The sequence below is a fragment of the Rhinolophus ferrumequinum genome, chromosome 11, assembly GCF_004115265.2.
Source record: "Rhinolophus ferrumequinum isolate MPI-CBG mRhiFer1 chromosome 11, mRhiFer1_v1.p, whole genome shotgun sequence".
NCBI classification, from domain to species: Eukaryota; Metazoa; Chordata; class Mammalia; order Chiroptera; family Rhinolophidae; genus Rhinolophus; species Rhinolophus ferrumequinum.
In genome coordinates this window covers 43,038,306-43,062,390 of record NC_046294.1, presented here as the reverse complement: position 1 = coordinate 43,062,390, position 24,085 = coordinate 43,038,306, and the positions used below count along the sequence as shown (strand labels likewise).

The following is a 24,085-nucleotide window of genomic DNA, read 5'->3' as shown; positions in this document are numbered from 1 at the left end:
CAAAGGATCCATAGGTTGATTCTTCTCTGAAGCTTCCTAAGTCTTTAGAAAAAACAAACAGCAAAATCTCTTCATCAGTGTTTTTTTAACACTCTCACTAACCTACTTATAATTTCAGATATCCTGAAACCTTGACACACTAGTCCAAACTTACTCAGGCAACCTACTGTAGCAACCCGTCTTCCCAGAATCCTGATGTTCAACCTGCATGGGCACCTCTGCTAAGACAGCTCCTTGACTGAAGGTAAATCAGCTGATGTAAGAACCAGCACTCTGTTCTAAAGCAACAAGACTTTGTATTTTATCAGCATCAGAAGGACCGTGAACTTGTTTCCAGCATATAATACAATTGACCATTGACCAACACGGGTTTCAACTACACAGGATCACTTACACACGTATTTTTTTCATTAAATATACACTTGGCTCTCCATATCCCCAGTTTTGCATCTGTGGATTCAACCAACCGCAGATCAAAAACAGTCTTTTCGATCCGCAGTTGGGAATCTGTGCATGCAGAGGGCTAACAGCACGCATTGTTCTACGCCATTTTATATGAAGGACTTGAGCATCTGCAGATTTTGGTATCTGCAGGGGTCCTGAAACCAATCCCCTGGGATACCAAGGACTGGGCGGGTGGGGGAGCAGGAGGAGGGGTCAGAATCCATAACCCCTGTCTTTTTCAAGAGTCAACTGTATTATGGAAGAAAAACTCATCTTCAGTTAAATATCCGTGCCTCCCCATCTCCCCAGCTGATACTCACTTTATCAAAGTTTTGCATCTGCTCCCTGTTAGTAAACCAGGACTCCTTATCCTGGCTGGGTTGAATGACAAACACCTCATAATCTGCAAACATCTGAGTGAAACGATTTGCAAAAACTTCCCGGATCTGAATGTTTAGCTGGTAAATCCTGAGTTCTTCTTCATCACACTGAACTTTCAGATCCTTATTGCTGCTGGCGTCTTCACGCACTTCCAGCTACAAAAAAGGAACAACAGTTGAGAACAAACAGCTTTTCCTTCTATCCCAAAGAAATGCAACCCATCTGTCCCCTCCTACCCCCACAGTAGTCATTTACTTTGCAGCAAATGGAGAAAATAAAGAAGAGATAATGGGAAGGGGAAAAACAGAAGGGAATTCTGACATGGAGAAGAAATAGTGTTTCATTTGCAGGTACTCGCTACTCAATGAAAGTGATTATTATGGGCAGAGAGAAATTAAGCAACAGAGGAAAAGGTGCTATTTACCTTAAGGGTCAGGGCAAGGAGGGAATCTGGAAGTCAGCGAGAAAATGAAAATGCAAAGCAACAAGGTCAGACTCTGGCTCTCCCTTCATCTCTTTGATTTTTTTTCCCCATATCACTTTCCTTATCTTTCTCCCTAAGAATTTTTCCTTACTCTGTCTTTTATAACCTTTTTAATCTCTCTAAATATTTCTCTGCTCCTCTATACCTGGCCATGTTTTTTTTTTTTCAATATCTGCTTTATAAGCAAAATAAAGGAGGAAAATGAAACATTTCACACTTCAGTAAAAATCAGCCCAACAAAATGATTCCATCGGCCCATTTTGCTTATGTGTAATTTACAAAAGTAATTTAACAGTGAGAATGGGGGAGGGTGAAGATGGGTAAAAAACTGCAGAAAGCTAATCGTCTAATCAAAGTCAGGAAATGGAAAGCTAAGTAAATCCCTGAAAAGAGCACAGGACTAGAATTCAAGAGGACCAGGTTCTAGCCTCAGCTCAGCCACTTCCTAGGCATTTAATGTTAGACAAAACCCTCAGGCTCTCTAAGCCTTGGTTCCTTGAACTATCAAAACAGAGTTAACAATACCTGCTCTGTATGCTTTAGGTTGCTATGGAACTCACAGGGCAATGGGTCTGAAAGAGGTCTGAACACAGTTTACCACACCATCCCTTCAGACAAAATGAGAACACGCTCTCCGTGGGGCCCAAGTGAGAAGCTACCCAGATCGAATCCCAGATTTAGATTCAAGTAGCATTTACTTGGATAACGTATGGGAGCTGAATCTCCCACACAAGAGCTTTCTTTCACTGCTCACAAATATGCCTTGCCCTGAACTCAGTGCTCGCTCACCCCACACTTGAACACAGCACCCTAGCACAAAACTGTCACAGACTCACAAAGCATCTTACCTTCTCCAGGCTCACCCCAGTCCTCCTGACCAAGGCCTGCAGCCGGGCTATAGTTTCGTTCTCCTTGAGGAGCTCATAGGAATGCAAAGGGGAGCCTGCGAGGTTGCCGTTGGTCTTGTCAGAGACCAGCTCGGAGGCGCGCAGCCTCTTCAGCTTGGAGGCGCTCTCGCTGCAGTGCAGGTTCCCCTCAGGTGGGATGCCAAATGCCATGAGAATCTCAGAGACTTCCTGGACAAACTCCAACTTGTTGGGAAACTGAGGCAAGTCCTCTGGCAGCTCAATGAAGTGGTTGTCAATGTCCACAAAGCAGAGGTTAGCCTGGCAGTCAAAACAGGATGAGTGTGAACAACTCCAGAGCATTAAGGAAGAAGCTTCAGAAAGGGTAATGAACAAGACAGGAGAGAGAAGACATCTGAAATGGGTGCATAAGAAGTATGGTATAAAGAAGATAGGGCTCAGGAGAGAGACCTGAGTTCCAAGCTGCCCCTCCCACTTTCTGGGTGTATGATCTTGGGAAAGTTACTTAACCTCTGTGATTCTGTTTCCTCAGGTATAAAACAGAAATAAAGAGATAAAAACACTTATCTTAGACAGTGGTAAGGATTATGTGATGATAGATGTTTAGCATCTAGCACAAAAGTCTCACATATATAATAATAAATGCTCATAAAATTATTTGTCGAATTCGTGAATTCTTACGGCAGTAAAAAGAACACAAGGAGTTGGAAAGTCTAGGATCCAGACCTGACTGTCACTATCTCCCTATATGACTCTGAGCATACCATCATCCCTTTCTGAGCTTCAGACCTGATCTGCAAGATTTGGTAGCTGGTCTTGGTGATTTCTGTGCTTCCTTCTTGCTTTAAGATTGCTTCTCGATAGAGCAAGCACTCTCATACATTACTGGTAAGGTGGGTAATCTGAATTAACAAAGAACAATTTGTTATGTCTTTCTATTCTTATTTTACAGACAAAACTGACAAAGAGATGTTAAATAACTTGTACAAAGTTGCACAGTTAGTAGAGCGGGGCTCTGAACTCAGCTAGCCTTACTTCAGTCATACCCTCAAGCTCTTAACCATCCACTATTCTCCTTAGTGTTCTTATACATTTCTTCTTCAATTTAACTTAAATATTTTATAGTTCTTGTCCCTATTAGCATTTTCTTACAGCTATAAATCAGAAAGGACTTTTTTAAAATATGTATCCTATATCCATGAACCTGTTCTTTCCAAGACAACTGACATTTCCTTCACTGCAGTGCATTATTAAATGCTTAAGAGTTTGCCAGTTTCATTCACAAAACATAGGTATAATATTACCTATTATCATAGGTCTGTTTTGAGGATTATGAGACAATAAATGTCAAAGATTTAGCACAGTGCCAGACCCATAGTACATAATAAATGTTAATTAATATTGTTATTATCACTGTGGAAATAAGCTTTCTATAAATGGATGAACATATACAGTATTACTAGATAGGAAAATTCCATAATAAAAAGATGCTAGTGTTGGTATCATCAGATTTCTTAATCTTGCCACCAACACTGGTACGTTTAATTTACACTTCTCTGACTACTAGTGAAGTAAAGAAATGTGTATGTTTTGTGCAATACATTTCATGTCTTTAGCCCATTTTTCTATTGGGTTGTTTATCATCTTACTGATTTGTAGGATTTTGGTCATCTCCTAATGCTAACTCTTTGTAGGTTATATGTGTTACACATATCGTCTCCTAGTTTTTATCTTCTCATTTTAAGATGTCTTTTTCTTACTTAAAAAATCAAACTTATCGAGCTTTTATTTTATGGATAGTGTTTTCTGTATCTTGTTTACAAAGTCCCTACCCAGAGATCAGAAAGGTATTTATATTTTCTTCTAGAAGATATATACTTTTGCTCTTGACATTTAATTTCTTAATCCACCACAAGTTTATTTTGTTATGGCGTGTCGTAGGGATCCTGTTTTACTCTTTTCCCCTAAGGACAAGCAATTTTTCCAGCTCCATCATTAAATAGTCCCTCCTCTGGCAGGGTGCCTCTGTTGTATAACAAAATGCTGGTCCACATTTGCTCAGTGCATAAATTACTCCGCCTCCAATCTATAACTAAAAAAGAGAACTTTCCCATATCCACAATGCAAAGATTAGAAGAATTGCTTTATAAATTTCTCTTTCTAGAGTTCCTCATTAGATAACAACTTTAAACTCTGTCTAAGTTAAAGGATAGATAAATGTTTAACACCTAAAATGGGCTACTTGTTTATTTGTTTAATATTTTAAAATTGTAAATGCTTTCACAGATCAAGTCATTAAAAAAGATAGTAAAGACAGAATTAAATCATCTAGTCATGACGTTTACCTGTCTGCCTCATAAACCCTGTCTATGAGCTAACAGAACAAAGCACTGTGACCCACCAGGGTACACAATGCAATCATTTACCCCATCAGTTCTCTCTTTAGATGAAAAAAAGTAGTTTGTGCAATAAGAAACATAGAGGCAGCTAAAAATAACTGCATCCACTCAACAATGCTTGGTTGGCTTTTCTCTCACTACTGTGAGCTAAATATAGACTGTCTAAAGAATTTTATGAACTCCAAATACTATATCCACATATCATAGATATACTCCTGGCCAGAGGTGGCTAGAGGAGAGAAAGCAGCTCCGGCACATTCAGGGATGGCTAGATTAGGATAGGAGCCTCTGAGTAGACACCACTAGCCATTCTTTGCAGAACTGGGCTAAAAGAGGTAGGGTAAGAAGGCAAAATGAAACAGGAGGCCATTCAATTACAGGCTCATACAATAGCCTCATGCTGTTTCCTGACAGAGGGCTCTGGCAAACAGAAGCATCTTGCAAGCCAACCTCAAACTCCTCACACACCCCTTTCCTCGACTGAGAAGAGGCCAGATCCTGCAAAACAGCTAAAGAAGTAACCTGGAAGAGGCACTAAATCCAAGTAATCAGCTTTCCTCAGTTAACCTCCTGCCTTGTTGGGAAAGACCATGGGAAGACTTAGCTGCTCTGAGGTAGTGAACACATAGATCCTCAAACTCCCCAAGTCTCCCAAATCTCTTCCTGCAGGAGGTCACGATGCCCGGTTCCCAGCCCGGTTCCTAATACCAAATCACAGCCAGCATCACCCCCTATTCTATCGCCATGTTATTCACTGAAGGGGAGCCCAATACACAGATTACTGGGAAAAAGATAAGTGAAGGAGTAACCTGAGACAGGAGGGGCAAAAGTAGAAAAGAAAGAAGGACTCAAGACAGAAAGAAGTAACACCCCCTTCTTTACTCTTCTATCCTCTGCTTGCTTCCCCTGAATAGCTGAGGACAAAGTACCTCTTTGCTGGCCTCAGACAGTGAACCCAGAAGAGAAGCACAGGACAAAGGACGCCTCACGAAGGCAGCTCAGCACTCTCACTTGCCCAGGGCCAGCTGAGCTCATGTGTTGGTATAAAAAACAAAGGGCTTTTCACAGACTTGTGATGCCCGATGATGGGCAGCTGATGAATTCTGATATAGAGGGAGTCAGGGGATGTACACTCTCCAGCCCTATGGATAAAGTCCCTTTTACAAATCATGTCTGCCCCACCCCCACCCAGATAACGCCCCCCCCCTCCTTGTACAGGCCCAGGTGAATTTCCCCATCCTGCCTCAAAGCTTCCTTCTAGCAGCGCAAAGACACCACAGGATGTGCACCAAAATGTTGAAAGTAGCTTTATCTGGGTAGTAAAATCTGAAGTAACTTTTACTTTATTCTTTATGCTTTTGTGCATTGTTAGAATGTTTTAATATAAACATGTACCATTTCTGAAATACCCCGAAGTTGTCATCACTCTCTATTCATTATGTGCACCTTTCCTGGTGCTTTGCTCCTTGAGAAAATCAGTTCTTTCCTCCTCAGCCGCAAGTTTCCTATGGGAACTACACAGACTCAGACATCCCAGAGGTTATCTGCTAAAAAAATCACCGTGGAAAATATCCAGCTATGTAACTGCCCCCACAGATATATGACCTTTAGAGGGACAGTCTGGATTAAGTGGGTCTCTGAAAACCCAGAACTATTTATTAAGTATAGACAGGTATTCTATAGTCCCACTGTCACCACTCCTTCCCAAATAGACACAGGGAGAGGCAAAGGATGCAGCAAAGATGGAGAATATTGCAAGAGTGGAAGCCTCAATACCCCACAACAGAGTAAACGTTTAGGTTCCTAAAACAATCCATGGTTTCTCAAACAATCCCACTATGAAAACTACTGATCTCCTAGCAGCTTCTTCATACACCCACATATGAGTACATGAAGCACACAAAGAATGATGCTGAGAGATCCTACAGAGAACAGAACTTGCCCCAAGTATAGAGCAAGCCAATGCCAAAGATGAAAATAAAACTAAGAAATCTGGCTTCTTGCCCAGTGACCTATATATTAGATTATGCATGTAGCATGCATGCCTTTTGATTTTGCACCTTCAACCATTTTTTATTGTTATTCTTAGTTTGACTTTACAAAATTATAATTAGGTTTACTAGGAAGAGGTGTCAATACTGATATGCATTTGTTTAGAGCAAACAACAAAACACTCCCCATTCTCTAATCTCTGGTATCTACTCTTCATGTATATTTATGGGTAGACAAACACCCAATATCCCAAGTCACTGGTTTTCTCAATCATTTACATCTTTTCTTCCTTAATTAATCTTATCCCATCCCAAATAGTACAAAGCTCTACAGAAGCAAATGAGCCAAAGGGGTGGAAATGAAAGAAGCTACAAAGAAGACATTTTAATTCTAAAACGAAAGGAGAGAAAAAAGAGTAACAAGATGCTTTTCACTATAATTTAAATGTTACAGGTGTGATCTAATTATCGCAGTTTCATCAAGCATGCTGCCCAGACATGCCCAACAACACGAATTCAATTCATGAGAATGCTTTCTTCTTTGGAGGTCCCTTTACTCATATGCTTCAGTTACATCCAAAACACATCTCCCCAAAAAAATTCCAATTGAAAGAGGAAACAGAGTCATGTTGATACCATTCCATGTATATTCCAAAGTCTTCTTCCCAGGCTTTCTAATGACTAAGAAATGCAGAGTAGAAAGTCCTTCTCCCAGCTAGTTTCATACCAGCCACAAAATGACCTAAAAAGGTAGACCAGTTCTATTGGTAATTCTAGGAAAACAAAACAATCTTAGAATTCCTAATTATGTTTTAAATCTATTTAAAATGAAGTGGGAAATAAACATATAAATACGTATTTTTAATCAATTCTTCTGGTATTTGAAACAATAGGAAAGAGGAGGAGGCCACCCTCACAGCAAGAGGAGAAGCATTCTCTCAAGGCCTGCCTATCTTTTTTTAAAAAATCATTTTTTAGTTTTAGTTGTACAAAACAATGTAATAGTTAGACATTTATACCCCTCACAAAGTGATAACCTCCCCCAATCTACCCCTCTGACACTGAATATAGCTGTTACAACTCCTTAGACTATATTCCCTATATTGTACTCCACCTCCCGTGAATATATGTGTGTGTGTGTGTGTATACATATATATATGTGTATATATATATATACATATATACACATATACATATATATATGTGTATATATATATATATACATATATACACATATATATATAATTATAGCTGACATTCAATATTATTCTACTTCAGCTTCAGGTGTGTAGCGCAGTGGTCAGGCATCTGCACAGTCTATCACGTGATCCCCCTGATGAGTCCAGTGCCCATCTGGCCCCTTACATGATCTTTACAACACTGTTGATTATATTCCCCACGCTGTATTTCATATCCCCATGGCTATATTATGACTACTAATTTGTACTTTCTAATCCCTTTACCTTCTCCCCCATCCGCACCCCCCTCCCACCTAGCAAAAACTGAAGGCCTTCTTATACTGAACACAAAAAGCTTTTAAAGCTGACTCAGTACCACAAGAATCACTATGATCAGGTCAACTTTTACAGATCAACTGTGGCCTGTAGAAGAAAACCACTGATTTCTTAGTACATGTCTGACTACTAGAATAGTTACAAAATTGTATTTTGTAGGATTTCCTTAAAATAAAGGAGGCAGAAGGTATAGAAATAAAATACAATTTAACATGTATAATTAACTGTTAAAGTTCGGTGTTGAGAACACGGATTCATGATGCTACTCTTTTGCATATGTTTCAAGTTTCCTATAATAAAAATATTTTCTAATAAACATATTTAAAAGTATGTAAAATAGTGTGTTTGAAAAACTATAAAAAAGGCAATTCACAACTGTATAAACACAGACATTACAGTGTATTATGTCAGGTGATAAAGATGACAAGTGTTTCTAGAATGATATAAACTGAGCCTAATGTTCATTGTTTTTACTTTTTTCCTGGAAAGCTATTAATGTTCCCCAAATAAAAGAAAAGAAATTGGTGACACCACCCTGGGCACATCCCAAAGCCCTTCTGTCCCCACCCCATCCTAGACTGGACCAGAGGCGTTAGCACTGCTCCACATCTCTCACCTCTTGAGGCAGCTCCAACTTTGACCGGTCATCCAGGCCATTGGAATGCAAGCCCATCAGGTATGGAACAGGAGCATCTAAGAAATGGAGGAGAGAAGCCGGGAGAATAGGGACATAGACATGCTGCCACTGGAAAGGAAACATGAGCGCTGTAATTGTCTCCGCCACAGTCATCAGCCTCTGGTAATCTAGGTCAAAACAAAAAAACACACAAACCAGTCAAAAACGAGGCACTTGCATCCCAAATAGTAAGTGAAAACCTTCAATATAATTTCACATTTAGAAAGGATCAGAATAAACTTAAGCAAAGGTAAGCACAGAGTGTGATTCCCTTGTGGGTGTCAGAGAGACAACCCAGAGACCTCAAGAGATCACAATTTGAAATATACCGCCCTACACAGGTCCCTGCTTGTAATGAAATTTAATATGAAAATATAATAGAAATCATAAATAGCGTCTTGCTCTATATACTAAACCAGAATATTAAGTAGATTGTCTTAATCTACTTAAGAAAGTGGTTGAGGAACTGGAATGAAAACAGTAGTCTGGGTCTCCATTCAGCATGGAAGCCCAAACAGGCTCTTTTACAATCAGATAGTCTACATTCTGTAAGGAGCTGATGTGAGCTTTGCCTTCAAGGTCAAACCCAAAGAACCACCAAGCACACAGAAGCTGGTTTTCCATACTACCCAAGTCTGCCCTCCACCTGGCAACCTGTTTATGAAAATAAACAGTAAACTATGAAAGCAAAAAGAATTGTTTCTCTGAAAACAAAATTAAGTGCTTTGAAAAGACTCAGTAATGCAAAGCCACTAAAAAATACTGTAACAGAATTAGGCATACCGTGAGGCAATATAGTGCAAAAAATTAGGGAAAATTACCAAAAAAATCTACCATTAGCCTCCACTCTGGTTCCTTTGCAGTGTTCTTGAGTTCTCACTCCATTAAAGAAAAAAATGGTGTCTGAAAAGCCAGTGCATGAATTATAGGTACTGTTTATGAAAAAAAAATGCAGACATCTGATTTGTGGACCCCTAATCAAAGGAAATGCCCAAACCCTTCACCAAAAGATTGGTGACTTCACACTCGTATGTTTTAAGTTAAAATAAAATGTTTAATGGATATATGTATCATTTTTAGGATTCTCAGCCTTAAATGACTTTTTCAATTATCCAGTTCACATGAGATAAAGAACTGCTCTACCTACAATTTAAAACAACCACTAAAAAAATATGATGTTAAAAGAAACTATCTTCATGTGGCTCAAAGAACAAATATTATCCAGTAGTAAACAAACTGGTCTACACAAATTTAAAAAAAAAACAACACTGCTTAAAACTGCCAACTTAGTCACCCAAAGGGTTATACTTTTAGAGTTTTACAATTTTGCCTGCATTCATTTTCCCTAACTCACACCTGTTTCCTATTCAGAAGGCAGGACAGGCAGTGGGCAACACCAACTGTGAGGGGTGACAGCATATTTTTGGAGGGCCAGAGAGATTTTCATTCACATAGGCCTTTGAATCATAAATAAAAACTATTTCAAGAAAACCAACCTAAATCCTTTAAAGTTCTCTTTTAATAACAGAGCACATAACCTACATCCAATAAAAGGCCACTCCATTTTAGCCTCAGCCATGCTCAACAATGGCCAGGAAGTTTTTGGAAAAAGCTTTTTCTTGACTGTGCTGAACATAACTTTGGGTCCTGAGCTCAATTTGACTCTACACGAAAGCTTTCTCAATTGCCTTCAAACCTTTTACAATTCTTATTATGGATACAATAACCCATATTCTGGGAAATATAAGAAGGCTCTCTCACGGAAAAATGTCGCCTATCATATTTCTGGTTTTAATCCTCTTTTTCCCAACTCTAAACATCCCCACTGCATTACAGGTGCCTAAATGCCACTGCACCTTCTAAACCTATCTGGTTTGGTTTCCTCTTCTCTGTTCTGTTCTAAACCAGTCTTCACTACTCACCTATGTCTCTGTTTCAAAGTATTTTTGCCAAGCTCCAGTCAAAAAACAGTAACTAAGAAGGCAGCACGACTTATCCAAGTCTATCCTTCACCCAGAGATAGGAGTCTGAAACTTCATATTTTAAACCAGAAGCTGCAAAGTGGAGCCAACAGATTCAGCCAACAGATGCTTTTTGTTTGGCCTGCACTGTTTAATAAGAATGCCGTTGCCAATGTTTAAATATCAGAGATTTAACATAAAAAATCTGGGTCCTTATGAAAAATTGGAAGATTAGCAACATTAGGCCAGCTTTCCCACAAGGAATTAACTGGAGCTAATTAGTGGCCGCCCACTTTAGACAGAGTTATGTGCTCTCCAACTCAAAGTAGTCTCCATTGCTTCACCTTTGAACTGTATCCAAAATCCAACCATTTCATACCACTTCACTGCTACCTCTGTTACCTTCACTGTCACAGCCAACATCATCTCTCACCTGGATTACTACAAGGACCTCCTAACTGGACTCCTTGCTTTCCTCCATATCCCCTTTGGAGATAGCCTCTTAATACAGTAGCTAGAGTGTTCCTGTTAATAAAAGTAAGTTATTCATTCATTCAACAAACATTTGTTGAGCACCCTTATATACCAGCTACTGCTCTAGTGTTTGGAGTACATCAGTAAACAAAAGGCAAAACCCCTGCCCTCAGGGAGGTGAAACATCATTCCTTTGCCCGTGGACCAAATCTGGGATATTCTGAGCACCAAAATAAATAATTATAGTAATGTATAACCTACTGAATAAAATTAAAATCTACGAGCCCATACAATAATAAACAAACTAACAAAGAAATAAGAAAGATGGAATGTTCTTCCTTATAGAAAAATGCCAATTAATAAGTATAGAAAAATCACCATTTTGTAACCATCATGGTTATAACTGATTCAGACTAGAATCATCAATGCATGTTAAAGCCATTAGGCAAAACTTTGAGGAGGAACAGTAAGTACATTTGCAGAGTTTCGAAGTATCTCCCCATAAATTACTTATTACAAAGGGGAAAAACACGACTTTCCAGTTAAGAAATTTGGCAGCTATCTTCTTACCCAAGTGATCACATTAACATTAGCAAAAAGGGACAAACTGACATCATGTGCCTCCTGTAATGATAAAAAGACATTATGTGTCTCCTCATATAATACACTGAGAGAATCACAACATAACTTCTGTCACACTCGAGCCAAAAATGTATAACTTGAAATCTAACCATGAGAAAACTTCAGATAAACCCAAGCTGAGGAACTCTCTATAAAATACCTTGCCTGTACTCTTCAAAAATGTCAAGGTCATGAAAGACATAAGGAATTGACAACTAAAAGCAATGCATCTTATGGGCTATCCTGGATCAGGAATGAAAAAACAATGATCATAACAGACATTATTGGATAATGGTGAAACTTGAATATAGTATTGCATCAATGTTAAATTTCCTAAATTTGATAATCATACTATGGTTTTGTAAGAAAATGTCCTTGTTCTTTGTGAAAAGTTGAGGCATTTAGAAATCAAGAGACATGGTGTCTACAATGACCTTCAATGGTTCACTTATTTTCACACACGTACAGAGACAGAGAATGATAAACAAATGTGGCCAAATGTTAACAATTGGTGAATTGTTCTTCAAGAGTTCTTTGAATACTTCTTGAAACTCTTTCATAAGCTGGATATTATTTCAAAATAAAAAGTCAAAAAACTTAAAACCTCCAATGACTATGCATCTCAGAGTAACAAAGTCCTTACAATGGCCTACAGGACTGTACAATCTGGCCTCCTGTTAAGTCTCTAATACCATCTGCTACTAAACTCCTGCTGTCTTGCTCCGTTCCATCCCCCCAGCTTCCTTACTGTTCTTGAACAAAGCAAGAACGTTCTTGTCTTAGAAACTTTGCTTCCTGTTTCCTTTGCCTGGAATACTTTTCCTACAGATACTGACCTAGGTCACAAAGAGAAGCCTAATCTCAGTATTAAAAATTGGAACTTCCCTTCCCCAAATACCTTTGTGTCTCCTGTTTTATTTTTCTCCATAGACCTTATTACCATCTTACATATTATAAATTTTATGTATTTATTTTATCACTTCTCTTTCCTCACTAAAATATAAGTTCCATTAGAGGAAGGATTTTTCTCTGTTTTGTCCACCACTGTACCTCTAGCCCCTGGAACAATGCCTGGCCCACAGTAGGCTCTCAATAAATATATACTGAATGAATGAATTTTACGTTACTTGTCTGGCTCATTTAAAAAAACATGTTTCCTTCTGACCTACTTTATTCTTTTGCTCACATCTGCTGCTCACATTCACTTAATTTTTCATTTATAAAAACAATTCAGTTATAACAAATAAACAGAAAGAAGTAATACATCCTCTTTTTCTCAAATACATTTTTTCAAATATATAAAGGTTCATCACTTAAGAATCCTCAATTTTACTGTCAGGCTGCAGAACAGGCAGGAATAACTCCGCAGAATGATACAGCAGCACTGATGGAAAGTCCTGGCCCCCTTTTCAACATCAATCAGAAGGGACACTGGGAGGCAAGTTCCCCTCCCAGACTGAAGTGCCCAGCAAAAGGCTACGATGAAAGCCAATAAGAAATGGTATTCTTATGTTTCTCTCGTGTTCCATTGGTTTGCCATCCACCACGTACCTGCCAAAGATCTAGGTTTTGCTCAAACTGTAAAGCCCTTGACCTTTACAGTCAGCCCCACTGTATCTGATATGGAAAGAAGGGAGGCCCTGCCAGGGAGAGAGCGCTAGTAAGCACTGACTTACGCTGCGAGTAGAGCAGGATTTGAAATTCCAGAAGAGCACAGGTAAAAAGCTGAAACACATTCTCCACCCCAAGCAGTTCAAAGACCTCTTTGACAGGAAAGTCAAATAGGGGAAGTTCATTGGTACTTGGTCTCTGGCAGATTATTGGCCCATAGACTCCGGAAAACTTCAAGGACCGGCCGGGCGGTGGGAGTGGCACCTCGTAAAGGACGTTGTAGATGTAGCTCTCAAGGGGCAGCGGAGGGGGCTGAGGTGAAGTGACCGCCTGGTGAAGCTGCTCCAGCACGTTCCGACACGCTTTCATGAAGGACATGGGCGTGATGAGGCAGATGCACTTGGAGACATACAGTGTGTCCCGGCTAATGTCGTAGGAGTTGAAGCGCTGCAGCTTGGTCCCAGGAGTGCCTTCCCCATCCTCCATGCCACTGTGGTCTCGGCCCTCCGCAGGGAGAGCACGCAGGACATCATACTCAGCGTTATGCATGTGGTAGAGTGTCTGCATGGCACTGCAGATCTGCTTGCTAGTCACTTCCTCATAAAACGTGAGGGCAAACCCAAATGTCCGAGAGCCATCCTCCCTTGTGATAATAAAGGCATGGAACTGGGGCTCCCTGGGATCGGCCTGGGTCTTAAATGCCAGCCCTTTGGGCATGCATAGCTGCAAAAAACAAGGAAACAAATGGTGAGAATACTCACTGCTGCCCCGCTTTTCAGAACACCACTGCTCTTTATTTGCTTACAGAACATCTATTGTACGGGATGTTTGGGATATCAACATCAACACAGCAAAGTATGTGCCCTAAAGATCTCCCATTCTAGACACGCAGCAAATAAAATGATGATGCAGTTACCAGGGCTATACAGAAGTAAATACAAAGTACTAGGGGAACGAAAAACAAACTCAGAAAAGGCTTCACAGATGAGGTTATGTTCACCAGGTAGACAAGGGAAAGAAGGGCATTTGAAGGGCAGGAAGAAAATGCACAAAGATAAAGCGATAAAAGAAAGCTTGCAGAATTCAGGTAGGTGGTAGAGCATGACAGCATGTATTGAGAGATGAGGCTAGAAATATATCTAAAAATCAGATACATGCAACTTTGTATCTAAAAATAAAGTTTTAGACTCTATAAGCTCATAAAATTTGTCATCAATAAAACCACTGTTCCTAGAAAAAAAAAGGGTGCTCATTTCATTCAAAGCAAGGAGATGACATAATCAGAATAAAGATGTACTTTTTCCACTTTAACTCAGGTGAGTTACATACAGAAAGTTGGACAGCTAATTAAATTGACCTGAATCAATCAGTCGCCGTTTTTGTTTTACACAAACCAGGATATACAAGTGAACTACCAGTAGCGTGGGTTAACAAATACAAGGACCTACATTATGTTATATCCATTAGCCCTGAACTTGACTTCCCAAAGTCAGGGTGTTTCTAGAATACAGGATGTTAAAATGAAATAAGCACTGGACTAGGCATCAAAAAACTTGAGGCTCTCTATGACTCAGTTCTCTCATCTGTGAAATAAAGATAATATATTATAATAGTTTACTCTGCCTACTTCACAGGGTTAGTACATGCATCAAACAAGATCATCCTCTAAAAACTATAAAAAGCTATTGAAAATTAATAGAGGTGGTACAAAGATGTGGCTAAGAGCAGAGCTCTGGAACCAGAATAAAGTGTTCAAACACCAGCTCAACTGCTTCTTAGCCATGTGACCTTGAACACATTACTTAACCTCTTTGGATCTTAGTTTCCTCATTTGTAAAATATATATGTCTGTGTCTGTATGTGTATTTATTTAATATTATCTACATAAGGAGTATTTTAAGGAGTCTTGTGAGGATTAAACGAGTTAATTCATGTAAAATGCTTATCACCATGCCTAGCGTAAGGTGAATGAATAATTAATAAAGCTTAGCTTTTTCATAGTAGTATTTTTCTACATGTCCTATCTAAAATTACGATGAAACAAAAATATCAATTTCTACCTCATCACTCGGATACATATAATGCAGACTGAGAGAAAACTGCTTTAAACCTCACTTTTCATGTAAACTCAATGCTATAAGTAACCAATAGCTCAGTACCACAAAAACAAGTTCACTAACCCATTACTATGTATTTGTCTGACACAACAGAAACACACTGTGACTTTTAGTATTGACATACGTATTCCGAATTATTTGATATAGTGATCAAAATGCAGAATCATGAACAATATGCACACAACCCCTTTTTTTTAAATTTACTCTGTAAATTCTCACGTTTGTAGCTACAAATACTAACCATTCCCACTGCATCTTGGTCAAAGGGATTCCATTCTACATTTTCAGGATACCGTGCAAGGACCTTAGACTTGAATGTTCGTCTCAATGGTGTCTGCTCAAAATTTTCTCCTGCAAGAAAAAGAATGAAGTAAATCACCTTCATGAAGTTCCTTGAAATCACAGGGTTTTGAATGTCTGAGCTTGGTATTCCAGCAAGGCACAGAAATGAAGGCCAAGCAAGGTGCAGAAATGCCAACCGTCTAAGAACAGGAAAGGCATTAAAGTGATTAGGTAAGTAGGGAGGCTGAAAAGTGTAGCATGGTTAATACAGGACACCACCAGCTATCGTTCTTTTCGTTAACATGAAAATGATTACTACAAACCCAATGGTTAATCTTCTTGGGAGAGAGAGGAGAAAGCACAAGGAATGATAAAGGATTATACTCATCTTTTTTTTTTCCTGAAAGCAACATTTAGGTTGCTTAAAGTCAACTGGTAACAGCATAGAAGCATAAATGATTTTAAATTCAGAATCAAGTGTGCATTCCTATGATCTCTGAAAAAATACAAAGGGACTAAAAGATTCAAGAACAGCAAGAAAGCAGATTTCAGGGTAAATCTAAAAAGCTATTTTGCCAATTCAGAATCATTTGAAATTTCTGAAATTCTCCTTTGTTTTCCCCTTCCTTCCTCCTAAAAATATTAGAACATACTGAAATAAAAGCATTAAAGTGAAAAGAGGAAGAACCAAAGAACCTACCACCTAAAAGGATACAAATGCGAAAAATCTACAAGAAGGTACAAGAAAGTTGGAAGGTCAAAGGGTACAAAATGCCACTGAAGAGACATATATATGTAAGAGCCACTAGAAAGCTTTGGGTATTCTCAATTTTGTTTTGTTTTTACCTTCAGTTGTACTGGAAATGAAAGAGCTGGCACCGTCCCTGGCTTTAGAAGCCTGTATGTACTGGCATAGTGCTATATAACAAATGAAATAACAGAGTATTACAATAAAGCAGTATGATTCAAACTTTTTGACCATGACTCCAGTATGAAACAAATTTTTCATTGTGAAGCAATAAACACACAATATGTACTCATATATATAAATTTACCCAAAACAAAAATTTCACAAAATAATACTTACCCTTACTACAGGACGCTCTCTCATAATTTTTACTCTATACCATTAAAACCAAATATGCTAATTGCAGACCTACTAATGGTCACAATTCAGTTTGAAAAGCATTACAATACAGTATAATGAGATGATGACCTCAACAGATATCAAATTACTATAAAGTCACTAGTGCTTTGTCCAAAAGTATGCTGCCCCAAATACTCCTTTTCCAAAGGGGTTACAGAGTGGGGGACAAATTAAATGTTCCTAAATATGTCAAGCAAATAAATTTAGCAGTAGTCATAGAAAAATATGTAGGAAACATGATCAAGGACAATTCAATTGAATTCTATAATAGGTATATAGAACTGAATTCTGTAATAGGTAACTGAGTAATCATGTTATACAAGGGCCTTAAGTACTGGGGGGGACAGAGATGAATCAGAGGGAGCACCTGTCCTCAAGGCCCTTACTGTCAAATGTATAGGAAAAAGAACATACACAAATAACCATTTCACAGGAAAGTTATTGTCAGGGAGGTTCCAGATCTTGTCTATTTGGTCTAACCATTCAGAGCAACTTGTACAGGGCCCTGTTCATGTGCTCCAGTTGACAGAATAAATTCTGTGCCAACTAGTTTTTCTAAGTTGGTCTGAAACCCAAAAGGGCTAGTGATTACTAAGGTAGATGTATTTTTCACAACACAGAATTGGGGTGAACCTAAAATCAGATAGTTCTTCCCTCTAAATCATCCCAGAGGCATCGCAAAAGTTTCTTAAAAAGATTCGGTAATAATTCTAAGGCACCTGTTCCAGAAACTAATAACAATTCCAGTCCGAAACTTACTGCTTTTGTAACTAAAACCTTCACTTCCATTTTCTCTCAGGTTTTTCCTGTCACCATCAGAGGCACACTTATTCATAATTTTCAACTTATGACAAGATGCAACCTACTTTCTGTTGGTAAAGCAAGTACCACAATTTCAATTCCTCTCATTTCCTGACCCCTTCTTCAAAACTGATTTTTCTGAAACTCTTTTCCAGCAAATTTCAACTCTCAAAATACATTTGGTAAATCTTCACTGAAGAAGACTGGCAAAATCAGCAGGCAGCTGGTACCAGCGGTAGCAACAAAGCTATGCAGAGCTATGCTCAGCTATGCAGAGCTGGTGTCAGAGTCTGCAGTCACACCTGCCAGAGCCCATCCATGGCAAGCCTGCACTTACAGTACAAAGTAATGAAACAGCAAGCAGACGACATAATGATCTTAGTCTATAGTCTGAGATTCTCAGAATGTATTTTCAAACTGCATTCAGTTCTAAGAAAAGATAAGGATTTCTTCCTGTTAAGCTTCTTTTGTCAGTTTGCACATTTCTCCATTACTAGACTAGAAAATCCCCACAGTAAAAACCATGAAATATGTGAATATACAGTAAGTCCTCACTTAACATCATCAACAGGTTCTTGGAAATTGGACTTTAAGCAAAAAGACATAACAAAACCAATTTTACTACAGGCTAATTGATACAAACTAAAGTTAAGTTCCTACGGTATATTCCTGGTCACAAAAACATCACCAAACTTCTAAATAAAGACCCAAGACATTTCTAATATTAAACATTGAAACAAATGTGAGCTACACAACATTTAAGAAAGATTAAAATACAAGTGAGAGAATTCTATTCCAAGCAGGGTCAGGGTCACTGGTTCAGGGTCACTGGTGGCTGGAGTGGGCCGTATCTCACAACATCAGGCAGGACCCGCTGTGGACAGGACCCTTCCATCACAGGGCACATCACACCCAACCCACGCCCACTGGGACACTGTAAACACACAAATTCACCGAACATGTACATGTTTGGGATGTGGGAAGAAACTGAAGTGCCCAGAGAAAACCCCTGCAGACATGGAAAGAACATGCCAACTCCACGAAAGTCCCAAATCAATTGTTTTTCCTCATCAGTGTTATAACAAAACGACATTGAACAAAATGACGTTATTTGAGGGCAGGCTGTATACAGGCATGTGGGCAGTTACTACCGTCCCATACAAAAGCCTTTAAAGATATTTTCCTAAGATGGCTATGGGTGCCCCCTAGACATGCTGAGCACTGGAAGGACAGAGCAGGGAGGTGGGGCCAGCGAGAGGAGACTCTGAGGGACTGATCTGCGGTGTGGACAGAGGGGCGGGAGGCGGAGGTGCAGAAGCCGTCTTCAGACCGTCCTCCCCATCACCACCTCTCCACCTCCTAAAGACGTCTTGTTAAAGAGTCAGGCTCTGAATAAAGGCCCCCCACAGACGGTGCCATCTTAGACAGAGCCGGCTGTGTAACAGACCGACCAGCAGCGGGAGCACAGCAGTTTCACTGTGGGGGAAAAGGGGTGTACAAAGAAGAGTTATGAGGGCCCTGAGAACAAATCGTGTTCATTACAGCAACCCTATAAAGTCTCCGAAAAATAACAGAGGGAAGAGAGTCACATACCTAAGATTGTTTTAGTAAAAAACAATTCAAATTTTCTTCATTTACTGAGGGCTGAGTTTTGAGAATCAGTGGAGACTTAATGCCGCAGGAACACCTACATGGACCCACCTCCTGAAACCTATACATGTGTCACAGGCTCATCCTCAATTATTCAGACCTTTGAAAATTCAAACAATATTAGGAATATGACACCACAACCACAACTGTCCTAGAAACAACAACTAATTATTTGCCCAACACATACAAAGTACACAAACGTCAGCAGGTCTGGACATCAGAACTAAGGCCCGTTTCTAACAACTACTGAAAAATGAGTCAAGTAGGTGTTGGTCTACCGTTGTGAATCTGCCACCATGAAAATACAGATAAATCACAGCAGATTTTTTTTTTTAAGCCAGCATGCCTTACTTACAAGGATTTCTAATAGATTCTCTGGTTGCTTGTTCTGCTTTGACCAAGCCAGAAACAAACTGGTATTTGTATTGCTATTAGCCTGTTGGTCCTAGTGTGATTCGAATAACTCTAAGTGAGGGAAGCTTATGCTGAGACGCCTCAAAGGAACCCCTAAACTCTCTGAAATGATTTACAAAATTTTGTATAAAGATATGTGCATTTTTCAGGGGAGAGAAGACAATTTTCATCAGTCTCAAAGGGTCCCATGACGCAAAAAGGTTGGAAACCACAGTTCCACATGTTTTTTCTAATTTGGGCAGGAAACATTTTGACCACTTCAGATTAACCTAAATGAGCAGGTTTTCATACAGTTTAAAATAAAATACATGTGCTACTAAATAACTGTTTTCTAGGTTGACGCTAACCCCAATTAGGACATTATCTTCTCAATTTCTATCATAAGAATCATATGTTGACTGGATACAAAATTTTCTCCCTTTAAACATACACGTTTAATTTTCTCCCTTTAAACATACATTTAAAAAAAAGGAAAAAAAAATCATATCCTCAAAACTTCTATCTGAAGTAATCTGAAAGATCATCAGAAAATGTTGACCCAAACCTCAAAGTTGCACATTTACAGCAAATGTATTACATTTGTGAGAAATAATGACAATTTGAAATAACAGAGCAGATATGATAAGCATGTCCAAACAGCTACCTGAGAAAGACCCAATACAGTCAAATCTCAACCTAGTTTATATTGAACTATACAAAGCTTCTCCAGAGCATGTTAGCTCAGATTCAAGCAACATAAAAGTAACCATGATTTCCTACGAAACTGTTTATGAGATACATCTGTTATACCTATATCTTGGACTAAATCTACCAAATAAAAGGGGTATTTCAATTTCTGATCCTATCAGTAATCAGAGTTGAGATACACTTAAGGAGCTTTACATAAATTTGAAGCTTTAAAAAAAGAACTACAGGCATATTTATATCTGGCCTCTTAGAGGAAATGGGGAGGATAACATACTTATCTGTGAAATTACCTCTGAAAAAATTTGACTTTGTCAACAAAATAATTTTTACTAGTATGATGGGGGTTTTGCTTCCAGTCATGGCAAAGTAGCTCCAATAAGACCAACTCTCTTTCACATAACTATGAACTCTGGACAAAATATAAAAAACAGCTACGTGAAGGTACTGGAAAATGAAAAGCAGGCAGGTTCCGAAGGGGGAAGGAGGGTCAACAGCTGGAAGAAGGAATGACATGGTTTCCCCTTCTTCATGGCTTTTGGCCAGGCAAGCGTCAGTCGTGCCATGAGAGGCACTAAAATAATTCAGATAAAAACCCGCAAGTCTTTCTAGCTTGACAAACCAGAGGACAGACTATATAAGGCAACCACTGAAGCTGGCAAGTGAGAGAGAGAAATTCCAGAGAAGTCAGAAAGGAGGTACCCCAAAACATGGATAAACTCTGCTGAAATCTCTGGATGATCTCTGAACCATGCAAATCCCAAGCAATCAAGTTAGGGCTAAAAGAACTGAAGTGAGACTAAGCTGCTGCTCACTCCAGGGGAATGGTGTTTAACAAAACAAACAAAATTCAATGCTCTCTGTTGGAAGGTAACAGAATCCAGTGCCTACACACACCATACTCAATGTCAAGGACACAGTCCAAAACTGCTCAGCATATAAGAAACAGGAAAACGTGACCCATTCGCAAGAGAAGAATCTATTAACAGAAACCAACCCTGAGTTGACCCAAATATTGGAATTAGTAGACAAGGATTTTAAAACAGCTACACCATAATGAATGAAAAAACAGTAGACCTCAACAGAGAAACAGACACTGTAATTCAGTGGACAGGCTTAACAGCAGATTGGAGATGAAAAGAATTACTGAATTTAAAAATAAATCTACAAAAATTATCCAATCTGAAACGGAGAGAGAAAAAATTAGAAATATGGGGGGTGGGGAGAGGAGTAGATCTGAGAGATCTGTGGGATAACAAGTCTAACATACATATAATTGGAGCTCTGGAAAGAAAGAAGAGCAAATGAGATAGAAAACAGAAAACAGAAAATTTTCCCAAATTTGGTAAAAGATATTGTGAAATAATAGAATATATATACACCTGTCCCCAGTTCCTGGCACAGAGCTCCTGAAATCCTTCTAATTTCCTAAATGATAAAAACACCAAGAGCATCTCTTATTCTAATACTTGTCTTTGACCTCATTCCTGACACAAGAATCCTGAAACCCTTGTAAATTCCTCAGTGAGAAGAGCACTCGGAGCATCTTGTGTTCTACTGAGGTGACCTGAGCGCTCTCTTAGATGGCTCCTGGAAGGGGGCTGGTTACCAGAAAGACCAAACCATGATTAGAAGCATGGACTTTTCAGCCCCACCTCTCCTTCTCCACAGAGGGAAGGGGACTAGAAACAGTTAATAATTGACGGTGCCTCCATGAAGCCTCCATACAATCCCAATAGGATAGGATTCAGAGAGCTTCCAGGTGGGCAAACCCACCCACACTGAGAGGGGGATGCACCTCAATTATGCAAGGTCAGAAGCTCCTGTACTCAGGACCCTCCCAGACCTTGCCTATGTAGCTCTTCATCTGGCTGTTTATCTGTACCCTTTATCTTATCCTTTAATAAACTGGTAAACATAAGTAAATGTTTCTCTGAGTTCTATGAGCCACTCTAACAAATGCATCAAACCTAAGGAGGAGGTCTTTGGAACCTCTGATCTATAGCCAGTTGGTCAGAAGCAAAGGTGACAGATAACCTGGGCTTGCAACTGGTGCTTGAAGTGAGAGGCGGGGGGCAGTCTTGGGGGACTGAGCCCTTAATCTGTGGGATCTAACGCTATCTCCAGGTAGATAGTGTCACACTGAGTTAAATTGTAGGATACCCAGCTGGTGTCCAGAGAATTGCTTGTTACAGGGAAAAACCTCCACACATTTGGAGACCAGAACTGTCAGAAGTTAAATGTTCTGTGTAATAGTAAAGGAGATACACAGTAGAGAAACACAGTAGGGAAGAACTGGGTTTTTCACTACACAAAAAGGAAAAGAAAACTGTGTTTTTCCTTTTCAGATATAAATTTACAGATTCAAGAAGCTCAATGGATCCCAAGCCAGATAAATACCAAAAAAGCATACACATAGGCACATCATAGCCAAACTTTTAGGGGAAAAGGGACGGAAGGAGGAGAAAAAAAATTTTAAAGAAAAAATCTTGAAAAGAGCCAGAGAAAAAGGATACATTATTTTAAGGAGAAAAAAAAAAAAGATTGAAGTTACCACTGCCTACTCATCAGAAACAAGGGAGTTTCCAAGACATGGACCAACAACTTACAAAGTACTAAAAGAAAAAAACAAAAACCCTGTCAACCTAGAATTCTATAAACAGAAAAGAAATCCTTCAAAAATGAAAAGGCAAAATAAAAACATTTCCAAGTAAAACAAAACTAAGAGAATTCACTGCCTGCAGACCTGCACGACGAGAGTAAGAAAAGCCCATCCCAATAAATTACATACTGTCTGACTCCATTTATGTAACATTCTTGAAATGACAATATTGCAGACATGAAGACTTGTGCCTGCCAGCGGTCAGGGGGTAGGGGTGCCTATGAAAAGGCGACCCCAGGAATTCTCGTGATGATGGTACTGTTGTGTATCTTTACTGTGTCAGCATCAATCTCCTGGTAGCAATAATATACTATAGCACTGCAAGATGCCACCCCTGGGGAAACCGGAAAGGGGGTACAGGGTCATCTCTCTATTGTTTCTTACAACTGTATAGGAATCTACAATTATCTGAAATCCAAAGTTTAATTTTTTTAAAAACACATTTTTAAATTAAATAAAAAGTTTTAAATGTGTTTAACAACCTGTCAAAGTTTTACAGCAGAGGCTGTAGCACTCAGAGCTACACTATGCACAGAACTCTGACGGCAGCTGAGCATCCCTCTCTCCAGGCCCCAGACCCCAGCGTCACATCGACAGCCTCCCCTCACCCCACCAACACCAATCGGCCTCCCCTCACCCCACCAACACCAATCGGCCTCCCCTCACCCCACCAACACCAATCGGCCTCCCCTCACCCCACCAACACCAATCGGCCTCACCCACCCCACCAACACCAATCGGCCTCCCCTCACCCCACCAACACCAATCCTATAGTCTTAAGTCACATCACCTACAGCTAGAGTGACGGAATTCCCTTCCTCTGGGAATGGAGACAAGCAGGTCATTACACTAACATTTGCATCTTGATTGGCATTCTGGGATATCCTAGAATTGATCCTGTTCGTG

The 24,085-nt window shown here is 39.4% G+C and overlaps 1 protein-coding gene across 2 annotated transcripts in view; it reads right to left on the bottom strand.

Annotated features, from left to right (window-relative positions):
* Positions 1-24,085, bottom strand: part of DENND5A (DENN domain containing 5A) — a 76,826-nt gene that overhangs the window by 31,315 nt on the left and 21,426 nt on the right. The window contains exons 2-7 of one of the 2 annotated variants that reach the window (XM_033120107.1): positions 16,668-16,739; positions 15,781-15,890; positions 13,488-14,145; positions 8,696-8,883; positions 2,158-2,475; positions 765-980 (exon numbers count right to left, since the gene is read on the bottom strand). In XM_033120107.1, the coding sequence (XP_032975998.1) occupies positions 765-980; positions 2,158-2,475; positions 8,696-8,883; positions 13,488-14,145; positions 15,781-15,890; positions 16,668-16,739 (1,562 nt within the window). The remainder of the gene's footprint in view (positions 1-764; positions 981-2,157; positions 2,476-8,695; positions 8,884-13,487; positions 14,146-15,780; positions 15,891-16,667; positions 16,740-24,085) is intronic. The other variant, XM_033120108.1, reaches the window with a different exon arrangement.